Genomic DNA, 13,224 nt, shown 5'->3' with positions numbered 1-13,224 from the left:
TGGGGACCTGCATTTCATTCCCTTCTGACTGGAGCCAACACCCTCGCTTTGCTCTCTCCCCAAGGGCTCTGAGCAGTGTGTTACCAGCTGCTGTAAGTCACCACACAGCTCCTTCCAAGTAAGCACATTTATTCTCAAAGTAAAAGTATAGCAAAGAAAGCACACAAAAACCACAAGAAGAGCACCTCCGTCCATGCTAACAGCTCACCCCAAGTCCAGCTCTGGCACCTGTCAGTCCTTGGGTTTCCTTGGGCTCACAAGTTCATCTTAATCTTTAGATCGGAAGTAGAATGAAAGCTGGACAGATCAACTATTTTGTTAGATAGCTCAGGCCTTTGGACTTTCAGTCCCTGGGAACAGGGGATCGCCAGTTGATACGTCCTCTGTTCAAGATGCAGGATCAAAAGGCAAAACCAGCATTGTGGCATTTGCACTGAACATGCCCCAGGCATTCCCCAGGAAGCCCACTGAACATATATCATCCCAAAGAGCCCGTGCTCATCTGGCACATTTCAGAATAGTCATTTGAACTCTTTACGCTGCCCTGGGCACACATCTGTGACATTCCTCCCATGTCCTCTACTTCTGGCTCTATGGCTTGTAGGGACTCCTCCTGCAGGCATCTTCACATGCTCTGACACGTCTTCCTGAAATGTTGACATATTATGTTATGTTCAAGTGAGGAGCCCCCTCCTACCAGCGGAGGTGTGTTGTCTTCTCGGATGTCCTCTCGGTACCCACCGCTCCACCTTTGGCCTTGAGCTGCAGCAGCTGCTGCCATCAAAAGGCCAGCTTGTTCCCATCTCATCTTCCTGCATTCCCATCACTCCGGAGGATAGCGCACCTCATGCTAACATGTGTTCTTGTGTCTTCTGTCATATTTCTCCTGCCTCCCCAAGGCCTTGCAGAGCTCAGACGGCTCAACCTGCCTTTCTCACGCTTGCTGTCTCTCTGCATCTATCTTCTCTTTTCATTGCTTTCTTCCCTTCAGGAGAGATTTGGCTCACCTTCAAGTTCTTATCCAACATCACATGCTGCAGCTTTCTCTCTAGCTTTCACCAGTACAACACTGTCACCTTGTGTGGACTGTGTATTCCATCCTCCTCCCAAGTTCATGACACATCTTATAGTACAGCATGGCATAAATGTCTTCTACTTACTGAGCCTCTTTGGATTTTTAAATGTTTTGTTTCTGCTGACCCATCAGTGATTAACCTCCCCCCAACCTGTTGGAGATTTATTCCTCACTGTACTGGTCTTGGCCTCTGAGCTTCAAGACTTAACACCGTGGGCAATATAATTATTCAGCTCTAGCATTTTTGCACTGACAATTATTTAACCTTGTAGTTTGATCCCCATCCCACTTCAGTCTTCTCTCAACCATGTCACCATTTCTGTAGAACCTATGCAAAAACGTTCCTATCCCAGAGGAGGTGCTCCAAGTACACCTCTCGCCAACACTGGTACTCTCGCTAGTCATCTAAGAAAGAGTCCCCTCTCTCTTCCCGACTTCCTGAAGCAACGTCTCCATCCTGTCCTACTGCTGATCACCAGCCTGCCACTGTCCAGCTGGATGGAGAATTGTTGGTGAGCAGCACCCCATCTGGAAACTTCTGATGAAAGACATCACAGTCATAGGGCCGTATGATCTCTTGATCAGTGATCTGAAGTGTAGGTTCATTCTGACTCAGTTCAAAGGAAGTCATCCCCCATAGGCCTAAGTGGGCCCCTTCTCTTGATTCTCGGACAGGAAAGAGAGAAACGCAGTGCTTTATTTCCATGTTAGGAGCCACTTTGATGGCTTGAGGGATACCCAGTAGGGTGTTAATACTTTCCCAACACTGGAGGGGCCTGACGCTTTATCAAGTTGTAATTCATAAGGGATAGCTCACCCCATACCTCTTAATAATGGCAGCACCATTTTCCCCTTCTCTGATCCACAGCAACTTCATCCATGTTACTTTTCCCACTAGCCAAGCCTCAGTACCTCCTAGAAAACTACCCTGCCAGTGGCTCCAAAAGGCCACTTCCATTCTCCTCTTTCACACAGTTCACCTGATCATCAGTCTATGGATTGAGGAGGCTATGGGTCGGTCATGAGTTATCCCATTGCCATAACATGAAGCAAGCTCAACTGCATCAAAATCCCTTTTGTAGGGAAAGAAAGAAAGACTCTTTGCTATTTTTGCTGTCCCCATATGAAGGATCCTCAGCCTCCATCATTGCTGGTGTTAGTCTGATGTAAGGTTGTAGAGATGGGACAAACTCTAAATGTAATACAGCCATAGGGGACAGACTTATTTAAAATCAAATTAATATTGAGAGTATTCACGCGGATCTGCAGCAAACCCCATTCCAACTCCTGACTCCAAAGATTTCTGCAGAAGCACTCCAGTTCTAATCTGCATCACTGCCTGTTATTCTAGCATTAGACCCTCCCCCTCAAATCTGCCAGTGCACCTCAGTCCTGACCTGCAGCCCCCCTTCCCCAGTCTTCCATTCATGGGCCTCTCTTGGCAAGCAACCACTAATCTGTATTGTGCCAGATGGTGCAATGAGAACAAATGGAAACCCAAGTCTACAAGCCACTCACCTCTTTTAAACTTGTAACCTGAGCTAGGATTTGGAACCCTTCTGAGCTGCAATCAGAGCAGAGATGAATTCCAAACCCAGCATTTAACCCCGCGAGCCAGATTTCCTATTGTATGGGTATTTCTTTATTTTCTAATATCACTATTAGTATTTTTCATTTAACAATTTGACAGAAATAAAATACGCTGCAGTAACACCGGTGATAACACATTTACTCCCACTTGAGAGACTGTCATTATTCTTTCATAAGTCACTTCTAGCTTACAGCTGTATTGATCACAGGTGAGGATGAATGGGGTATCCCAGGAGCCTCTGGGATAAATCCTACATAGTTTTTTTTATATTCCACTGAACAACTATTTCTAAAACTCAACAAAACAGGTCACCAGGGCAGTGCTCTATTGATTTCATGTCCACTTACTCTTCATATGCCGTGGAGAATGTTTTATCAATAATTCAATAGGCTGCAGCCCTCAGGTAACCCAGGAGAGGTACTAGCCTCTCTTCCAAACAGCAATGGGCAGGTGCTTTGGATATTCAAGAACCATTGAATCACCCACCATTACAACCACCATCCCCTATGAAACACATCCCTCCAAACTTGGACCAGCTATGTCATACAACCAACCACAGCCTGCAAATGAATGGGAATGTAGTACTCTCCCCATCCTACAGGATACAGACCATATGGAGGTCCAGTCAACATCTGGCCTTGCAATTAACAGTTTCAAGGGCTTTATCATCGGCCCCAAATGTAATTTCACAAGATGCTGTGAAGTTAACAGAGAAGCAGCTCTGGTCTGGTGATTGCATGCCTAGGAACCTCTTCCAGAATCACTCTGGCCTCTGGAATTTTATATAATTATTCACATTCCTACATCACAGGTTTCAAAATTCATCTTTTTTTTTCAGGGGGAAGAGGGTAATTCTATAAATTCCTCTTCCTTTCATCATCCTCATCCCCTCTCCCACCTCCCAGGAGAACCCTCCAGGATGGAACTTACAGTTCAAAAAGTCTCAGTGTCTGGAAGAGTTGCCAGGATAGTGTGGTGAGCCGGTTACCGGAGAGGTTTCTGAAAATTAACAAGAGAAAGAATTCATGGTGAATAATTCCCTCTGCACCGAACTCTACTGGGATCCTCAAAGCTCATCATTTTCCTCTACAGCTTACAGCTACAGGGAGCTATCAAGTACTCCAAGGCTCCAACTTTAGTAAAAAAAAAATTGAATTGAACTGAATGTGGATAGAAGACTTCCCTTCCTTTTTGTGGAAAAAGCCCCTATTCTGCTGAACTATGAAAAACACAAAGGGTACGTCTACCCTTGCAGTCTATTTCGAAATAGGGTTGCAAATGTAGGCATTCAGAATTGCAAATCAAGCCCGGGATTTAAATATCCCACGCTTGATTTGCATCTTCCTGGCCGGGCGCCATTTTTTGAAATTTACAAGCCCAGAATAACTGCCCGTGTCTACACGCAGCAGTGAAACGGGCGTTCAAAATAAGCCCTATTTCGAACTACCTGTTAAACCTCATTGCAGGAGGAATAACAAGTAGTTTGAAATAAGGCTTTATTTCAAACGCCCGTTTCACTGCCGTGTGTAGATGTGGGCAGTTATTCCGGGCTTGTAAATTTTAAAAATGGTGCCCGGCCGGGAAGATGCAAATCAAGCATGGGATATTTAAATCCCAGGCTTGATTTGCAATTCCGAATGCCTACATTTGCAGCCCTATTCCCAAACAGGCTGCAAGGGTAGACATACCCAAATAGAACAATTCCCTGCAACCATACCCGAGAACCAGAAAGGGAACCAGCTACAAATAGAAAGGAAAGCTGATCTGAATGGTTTCACTATCTGCAGGGTCCTGGGATCCCAGACGCTGCCTCCTGGCCCTGTGTGGGGCTGCTGGCCCCAAAAGCCCCAGCTCCTGCCCTGGCCCATAGTATGGAGGACCCAGCAGAACTGGAGAAGCCCTCTACCCACAGTGGGCCACAGGCAGGGTGCTGCTCCTGGGCACTGGTTAACCATTGCCCGTTCCCATTCCAACCAGTTACCCATTTACATCCTTATTCCGGATTTGAGTGAAATATAAACAAACTGCTTGGTAAGAAATTAATGCTAATCCTTATAATTATTTCAGCTTGGATTGTCTAAAGCATTAACAGTAACATATCAAAGGGAAATTTTAAAATAGGATTTGTAGATCTGTAGATCCCATTAGGTCCTGTGTCATTCACACTGAAAGGGGCTGCTGAAGTAGCAACTAAAAGCAACCACTTTCTAGCAGCACTTCACCCCCACTGCAGAAACGTGACCTCTTCTCTTTCTGGGAACATTTTACAAACCAGTGCCCATGTCTACTGAGTCAAGTAAAAGAAGGAGAGACAAGAGGAGGAGGATAAAAAAAGACCTGGAGACCAGCAAGAAAGCAAAGAGGGGTCAAAGACTAGCTCAGAGAGGACAGAAGCAGACAGTGAGGAAAAGAAAGAGAGACAGGGCAAGAGAGAGACACACACACAGAGGGAAAAGTAGGTTGTATTTTATTTAATAATTCATTTTAACATAAAGGGAAAAGCAAAGAACCTACATTTTGTAACAGGCAAAATGTTCAACGGATCCTCAAGCCACACTCAAAACAATCTCCACAGTTAGGATATTAAGGGTGCACATGTACACGGCTGCTGGAAATTTCTGCCTTAGTGGAACCGGTGGGGCCAGCTCTGGGGAACCCTGTACCCTGTGCTGGTATATGAGGCACTGCCCAGGCCTGGACCCTCTCAGTTCCTTCGTGCCATCAACTCCGACTCACGGAATAGAGATGAGCAACGCATCTCAAAGAACGGCAGTTACAGAAGATGAGTGACAGCTGTGTCTTCGAATGCTTCCTCATGTCAATTCCATATTAGATGACTCACAAAGAGTATCCCTGGAGGCAGGGTGGGAGTTCATGGATGTGCTGTTGGCAACACTGCTCTGTCGAACCTGGCGTCATCTCGACCCTGCTGGCTGGTGGCATAATGGGACACAGGTATGGACTAAAGTTCTGCAAAATCTAGGTGCCTGTTTTTAACATGCATTTCCCCCAAACATTACAGATAACTTGCATGGGGGTCACTGACTGGCAAGCGCAACATAGCTCGAAGTGTGGGGACCGGGACATGCTTAAGGTGACCATGAAAGTACTAATGTACTAACTACTTAATGCTATCTCTATGAACAACTATATGCAAGACACTATGAAAGAAAACCAATATAAGCACTGCCAGTTGCTAGAGCCGGGCGACTCACCATGTGGTCCTCGGGCTGCCCATTTGTTTGTGGCTCGTGGTGCAGTTTGAGTTTATGCAGGGCTCAACACACAGCCTGCAGGTGGGCTCCTTTGAACATGGCCTCCATTGTGAACATGCTCCACAACAGCGAGTCAATATAATGGCCTTCTGTTGATATGTGTTTTAGTAGTTACATTCCTGGACTGTCGTTGCTCATTAAAGGTGCTGTCAGATGAGTGGAAATCGGGTAAATATTGCATTTTATTAATATCATCAGAACTGACTCAAATGGGGCCTGTGTGTTGTGTAGTCTTGCTTAATCTTTGTATTCATGCCCGTCAGTGTGAAAGCTGCCATTTGCATATATATTTGCATGTATATGCAACCCCACTTAAGCTGCGGCCCACGGTACGTGCTGCGAGTATCATTGTGGCCCCTGGGGTTTCCAAAGTGGAGTAGCCCTGTGCCTGAGGAAAGGAATTCCAGCAACTGCCTTGGATGATAAGAAGGAACAGAGAGGGTTGCAGGATCGGTGGTGCATCATACTCCAGCACATGAGCACAGGACTCCAGCGGGGGCCAGAGCTGGCCTTACAGATCTGACTAAGGCAAAAATCTCTGGTCACTGGGCATGTGCATGGACTAGACATGAGCAAGCACTCGAAGAAGAATTCGGCCTCGCAGCTTTGCACTTCCCAGCTCCACACCTGGCAGCCCCGTTAACACACACATATTGAGCTCACACATGCCAGCTGAAATTTTTTGCACCTGCAATAATTTGAGCGTGAAAAACTGCAGCTGCAGAAACTAGGGGCCAAAGCTCCAAACCATTAATCATCAGCATGAGTGATCATAAAGCCTGCTCCTAATTAGAGCCTAATTAACTCTGCCTTCTCCTCTTTCCAACAAACTCCCATTTTACAGCAAAACCAAGACGTAGGGACGGATCACAGGCAAACTCCGGGCTTCAATTCAAAGTTCAGCAATTAACTTCAGTAACCCCCGAGGCCACTGTCTGGCCTTTTAAGTCACACTCCTGCACAGGGAAGCCTGAGATCTGGGACCCCAATGCACCGAGGCAGCATTATCTGGTCAGGAGAATCTTTGGTTTGGAAGCCCATTCTTGCAGTGGTGGTAGTGGGGGAGAGCCTGCAGCATGGGGAGGAAGCCAGCTCCATTGCTGCAAGCGGCAGTGAACTTCCAGCAAACAGAATTTGGAGAGTTGAGTAGCTTCAGGACTTTCTTTCCCCCTGCTCAGCAGTGGGATTCTGCACCCTTACTAATCACCAATAGCATGGCTCCCTTGGAACGCTCCTCTCTCCCGTTAAAACACTGACCCATTTCTGTCTCTCATGCCAGTCAACCCCTTCCTCATCCTCTAATTTCCCTCCCCTTCTCTGGCCCATCTGAATCATCCTTGCCTTGGTCACCTACGCCCAAGCAGGCATGGCAATTTATCAGCGATGACAATGGTTCCTTGGCAGCGGAGACCATTCATGCTGTGACCTTATCCACTGAGTGCGGCAACCAAGAGCAAGAGACATGAACAAGAGATCCCGAGCCTCATTAAATCTGAAGCCAGCTAAAGAGGAAATATGGAGCAAGAGGAGAAAGCGGCACGAAGGCAGCTACAGGTGGCCAAATTTGCTACAGGCCGAGCACCGGGATCTTGATCAGACTTAGGGAAATGGGATAAACACAAGGCGGCATCATGAGCAGACACTGGGCTTGGCTCCACATGGGTTCGATATTCGAAGGAGGGTTTGAAGGGTTTGGGCCTTTCAAATTATTTGGCTGTTCCTCTCAGACTAAGAAAGCAATATACACTGAGGCCAGGTGTGTAGTGCAAGAGGCCTTTAAAGGAATGGGTTCTACCTATCCAAACTGATCTTTTATGGATACAGGAGTCCCTGAAGAAGTTTTGCTTTCCCAGCTTGGAAGAACTCCTCACTAGCTTCCTCACAAAGACCCTGGAAACCTACCTGCACTGTCTCTGCTTAGCTAGTCCTCCTGAGCCAACCTGCCTGAAAGAAGCTGCAATAACAAGTCAGCGTGCCATCCAGCCCCCATGAGAAAATCAAGGGCTGATTCTAGGCTTTGTTTGATGAGACATGTAGTGCACAAGCCAGAGCCCAGAGGGTTACAGGGCAAATGTCACCTTAAGCCACCTTTCTGCTGCTCAGATTCTAAGTGCCATAGGTTAGAACAGCCCCAGGGGATGCTCTAACTTAGGAAACTTCTCCTGAAGAGGTTAGATCAGGAATTCTACCTTTGAAGCCCAGCCATATGCATGCTCCTTACAAGGCAAACACTCCCAAATGTGTGTTGTTCACTAGTTAGGCGGGGGATAAACCCCGTCCTGTAATGGGGGTGTCAAGCAGCTGAGTACCAGCAGATGAAAGTCAGATGACACGACAGCAGATCTAAGCTGTGGTTATTACATATAGTGCACCTGCAAGCTGCAAGCATCAAAATGAAGCAATAAAGATCCCTCCAATCCCAAAGCTGTGGGAACAACTGGGTTTGTCTAAACGGAGATTTAGGGTGTGACGAGCTGGGGTGTACGTCCAGCCTGCTGCATGCTAGCGGGCCGCATGGGCCTCGCTACTGAGTGCTAAGAGCTCCACAGTGCGCTCAGACCTACTGCAGATCCCAGCAGCAGCAGATCAACCCATCCTGCCAAACTCAAGACACGTCAGCAGGGCCCACACAGCCAGTTAATGCACAGCAAGCTAATGGGCTGGGGGTTTACACCCCAGCTTGCCACCCACGAAGTCTCCATTTAGATGAGCCCCCGGCTCCTACTTCCCATCCGAGGGAAAGTCTTAGGAAGTCAGCGCAACCTGCAGGCAGAGAACGAGGCTGCAGCTCCCCTCAGGGAAGAGTTAGCCACCATCAGATGAGGAAAGGGTCAGAAAGATTAGCTGGTAAATGCACTTCAGCCCCTCCCCACAGGTGGAAAAGGACAGGGTGGACGAGGGGCTGGGTGAGAGCTAGAGAGAGATGTAGAAGCCAGGCAGACAAAGCTGCAGAGGAGGGAGCACATCTCGCTGGAAGTGTCCTTTCACAAAGGTCATGTTTAGCTACATTAGGCAGAAATGTCAAGAGAAAATTGGATTCTGAAAGAGGAAAGAAAAAACAACGGGCTTTCCACGCAAATAAGGAATCAAAAATAGCACGATCGTGTTATTACAATTTGGGGCAGGGAGGGGTGGAGCGGGGATTCGGCGCTTTGCTCGACGAATGTGCCCGGCATTTAGCCTCACTCATTCTCTGTGCCCCTCCCAGAGAGCCAAGCGAAGAGAAGACACACCGTCATTGGCTGCCATCTGGCAGGCGACTGGGCAGGAAGCACACACTTACAACCTTTATCAGGGGAGTTCCTCAAAGAGGCCTGCCATGGGAGAGGCATTGGTCGAGAAAGACAGATACACACACACGGCAGTGTGCCGAGCTCCATAAGGTCCCTGATCCTAGAAGGGTTTTTAAAAAAACTATATTTAAAATAATTCATTGTAAAGTCATGTGCTGCTTTGAGGTTCACCCAGATCAGTTATGGGTTGTGTCACCACCCACCCTGTAACTCTGGGCACTTCTGTACTGGGCAGCTTTGGCTCAGAGCACTGACAAAAGCAGCACAATGGTTCACCCTCGCTTCCACCAGTCTGGTAGCTCTTTTCAGGGTGACATCACCACCTCCCTAGTTTCAGATCTACCCGAGAACATCTCCCCTGCAGTGTGCAGCCCCTCTTACTGTAGCCCTCATCAAATTTCATTGAATTTTCTGCTCCTTTGGCGAGACAGTCCGCAGTGCCAGCTTGTTACCTCAGGTGAAGATTTTACTCTTCCCTGAAACAGTGCACTGAGGTGGTTGTGAAATAAAACAAGGTTACGTTTATGAACAAACCACAGACATTCAAGTGATGCCAAGTAGGCGGAATGGAGACAGACATGGCTACAAACAAAGCATATGCATAGATACCAGAAGTATCCTGAAATAGCAGTGCCACATCATTAAAAGCACCTGCTATTTCTCGAAATAGCAGGCGCACTATTCCGGCGTCCCTGTAACCCTCGTTCCACGAGGGTTAAAGGATTTGTTGGAATAGTGCCTCATTTTGAACTTTGGCGCCGTGTAGACAGCGCCAAATTTCAAAATAAGTTCTTTCGATTTAGACTTGGAATAAGCTACGCAATTTGCATAGCACAAATTGCATAGCTTATTCCAACAGAAGGGTGCTGTGTAGACGCACCCTAAGTAAATACACTTCCAACTAAGGGTGTGTCTACACGGCAGGGCTTAACTCGAAATTAGCTACGCAAACTGAGCTACATCAATTGCGTAGCTTATTTTGAAATGGGGACGTCTACACAGCACTCATTTCGAAACAGAGCACTCTCCCTCCGACTTCCCTTATTCCTCGTACAATGAGGGTTACAGGAGTCGGATTAAGAAGTCCTCCAACTTGACAGTATTTTGACACTATTTCGAAATAACTGCCTGCTGTGTACACGTGGACTAAGTTATTTCAGAATATCGCTAGTTATTTCAAAATAGTGTTGCAGTTTAGACGTACCCTAAAAGTAAATCCTAACATAAACTAGAGCCTCTTGTTCACAGTGATTTGATCACTGCTGTTGTTCTTTCAGCATGAACGGCCAGTCCTTAGCCAGGATTCAATACAGAGCTCAAAGCAAATGGCTTTTTCTCTCTGCTTATGTCCTCAAAGTTTTACCTTTGTTTTCAAAGTCAGGAAGCCTTCCTGGGTCCACCCGTGAGCGAAGGCCATGTTCATCTTTAGTCTCCTCTCCCCACTCAGATAAGTGGTTCTCTCCTCAACTGGCTACTAGATTAATGGCTTTGTTTACCTTTTGTTTTGTTTACCATTTACCTCCAATTCATCTGATGAAGTGGGCTTTACCCACAAAAGCTCATGATTCTATGTATTTTGGTCAGTCTCTAAGGTGCCACAGGACTACTCGTTATTTTTACTTTTTTCTTTCATTGCCTCTTTGCTCAATGTACACGGTAGACTAAATGAAGTAGGTGGGCCCACATTCCTTTGTCCAGTGTGGGTTGACTTAAACCTTTACCTCACAAAACACCTGAGCATGCATTTCCACCACCAAACATTTCACCTATCACCCATACATACACCATGCAAAATATTAACAACCAGTGTTTTATCAGCTCACACGTGATACCTTACACAACACCTGTTAGTTACACATTATGACAACGTGAGTGAGAGTACATCAGTCAGGTCAACTGAGGCTCACTGCTAGATACTAAAGTACCTCGTGCACTCTGGCAGTGAGCGCCCAAAAAATAGGAAATGCCAGTATTGCCGGTGTAACCTTCACTTGGCCTCCTTGATTACGATACAGTCTTTAGTTACATGATCACACATTACTTTATCCACAGGACCTAGGCCTAGCCACAAACAACCTTAACCCTGATCATTCCTAACCACAGCGTTCAACTTTGCAGCCTTGTTTGGTTTGCTTTTGGGTTTTTGGAGGATGGGAGGGTTGTACGTGTTTTCCTAGGGTTTGCAGTATTTTTAAAGTCAAAACAAAAAACTGAAATTCTGTCACACGGCACCATATAGACACCCCTGCTAAATTACCAATGAAGCTGGAACTTCTAGGTCTACAGCACAGACCTCTATCACTTAAGCTCAAAGAGTAACCAACAGCAGTTGTGGATTGTCGTCCTTTGTGTGGAGCAGCACAAGACGCTGTGCTGGTGGGTTTTCTCTATGACAACAGAGGAGTGGGGAGACTCTGGAATCTGGGGTTCCATTCCAGGCTACAGAGGTGAGTGTACACAAGGAAACTATAGTACTTGCTGAAATCCAACAAATCTATACTGAGCACGTACAAACTGATTTTTCAAAGGCTTATAATTGAGCCAAATTTGAGCAGGTTTTCATGGGGACAGCAAAAGGCACATCCCACACAAAGGCCCCCGGGCCTGCCAAATTTCAATTCCCTGCTCCCAAGTATGAGGCAGTAGAGCACTGCAAAGAAAACAGAATTCTTTGCACAAATAAAGCAATGTGTTTTCCCTAATTTTGTTCGTGGGAACAGCTGAACTGTTTTAGCAGATGCATTCCAAAAAATACTCAGCCTGAGGCAGACTGCCTGCATGAAAAAGTGCCGGCTCAAATGGTTAAAATTTCACAAAGTTGTAAGCAACTGAAAATAGGATCATATAAAGGGAAGCATTGAGCAACCTTAACAACAGCTAATGTTACCTACGATGTCCACTTCAGGCAGTCCAAACTTCACTCCTGCCCGCTTCTCATATCCCACAAGACCCTCCTAAACCCACTTTCCATGGGAAATCCTTCCAAACACTCTCCTCCCCTTGATGTAGATAGCATGTTCTTTCCCTGTATTCTTCGGCTATGTCTACATTGCAGGCTTTTTGTGCAAGAAGCTATTTCAGAAGAGATCTTCTACAAAAACTCCTTGTGCAAAAGCACATCCACACCTCAAAAGCTCATCGCAAAAGCGATGTGCTTTTGTGCAGGAAAGCATCCACACCGCACGGATGGTCTTGCACAAGAGAGTTTTGTTGGCCATTCACAGAATGGCCATCAGAGCACCTGTGCTTTTTCTGATAGGCTCTTTTTAAGCAAGAAACCCCTGTGGAGCGTTCACACACACCTTTTTGCACAAGAGCTGTAGTGCAAAAAGGAGTTATTGCTAGTAGAAAGAGGTATACCTACACCACAAAAAGCCCTCTATTCTGCCATTTTACAGTAAATTTTCTTGTGCAAAAATGCGCTTGAGGTGAGGACACTCTGCAGGTTTTTGTGCAAAAACCCTGTAGTGTAGACATAGCCTTATGGTCAAATGGGACTTGGAAGGCGGGGTGGTCCATAACGATCAAGTAGCCCACCTTTCTAGACTACAAGTCAAAAGAGCACTGTGAATGGGTTGAACGCTGAAAGGACAGATTTAGAACTCTTTTGTGACCTCTTATAGAAACGAGCTGCTGTGCTCCTGAGTGTCTGTCTTTGAGATGAGACATAGCATTCTTGATGACTTGTGATTATAAATATCATGCTTTTTTTTCAGGAGTTAGTGTCCAGACCCAATTTTAGCTTGGCTTATTATGTTCAGCATCCTCTCCCTCAACTGTATGGGATACGTCACTTCATCCCTCCTCAAGTGTTGATGTGCATTATTAGACAGGATCCATGTCCTCGGAGGGGGCTGCATTTCTGTGAATAAATGGTTCATAGCTGAAGCAATTTGCCTCTGGCTAGGAAACCTTGGTGAAGAAATGCAGAAGGGAAAGGGAAGGTGATCTGAGTCATCTTATCCAGCAGATAAATGGGGCTACCCAGGT

General features: G+C 46.3%; 1 protein-coding gene across 3 annotated transcripts in view; it reads right to left on the bottom strand.

Moving 5' to 3' along the window:
* The window catches only part of NTRK3 (neurotrophic receptor tyrosine kinase 3), a 390,761-nt gene that overhangs the window by 267,421 nt on the left and 110,116 nt on the right, over positions 1–13,224 (bottom strand). For all 3 annotated transcript variants that reach the window (XM_075897044.2, XM_075897046.2, XM_075897048.2), the window contains exon 4: positions 3,597–3,665. In XM_075897044.2, coding sequence (XP_075753159.1) covers positions 3,597–3,665 — 69 coding nt within the window. The remainder of the gene's footprint in view (positions 1–3,596; positions 3,666–13,224) is intronic.

This window comes from Pelodiscus sinensis, chromosome 14 (genome assembly GCF_052426305.1).
Source record: "Pelodiscus sinensis isolate ZL-2025 chromosome 14, ASM5242630v1, whole genome shotgun sequence".
Lineage (NCBI taxonomy): Eukaryota > Metazoa > Chordata > Testudines > Trionychidae > Pelodiscus > Pelodiscus sinensis.
Note: the sequence above shows the minus strand (reverse complement) of the source record. Positions and strands in the feature narration are given on the sequence as shown.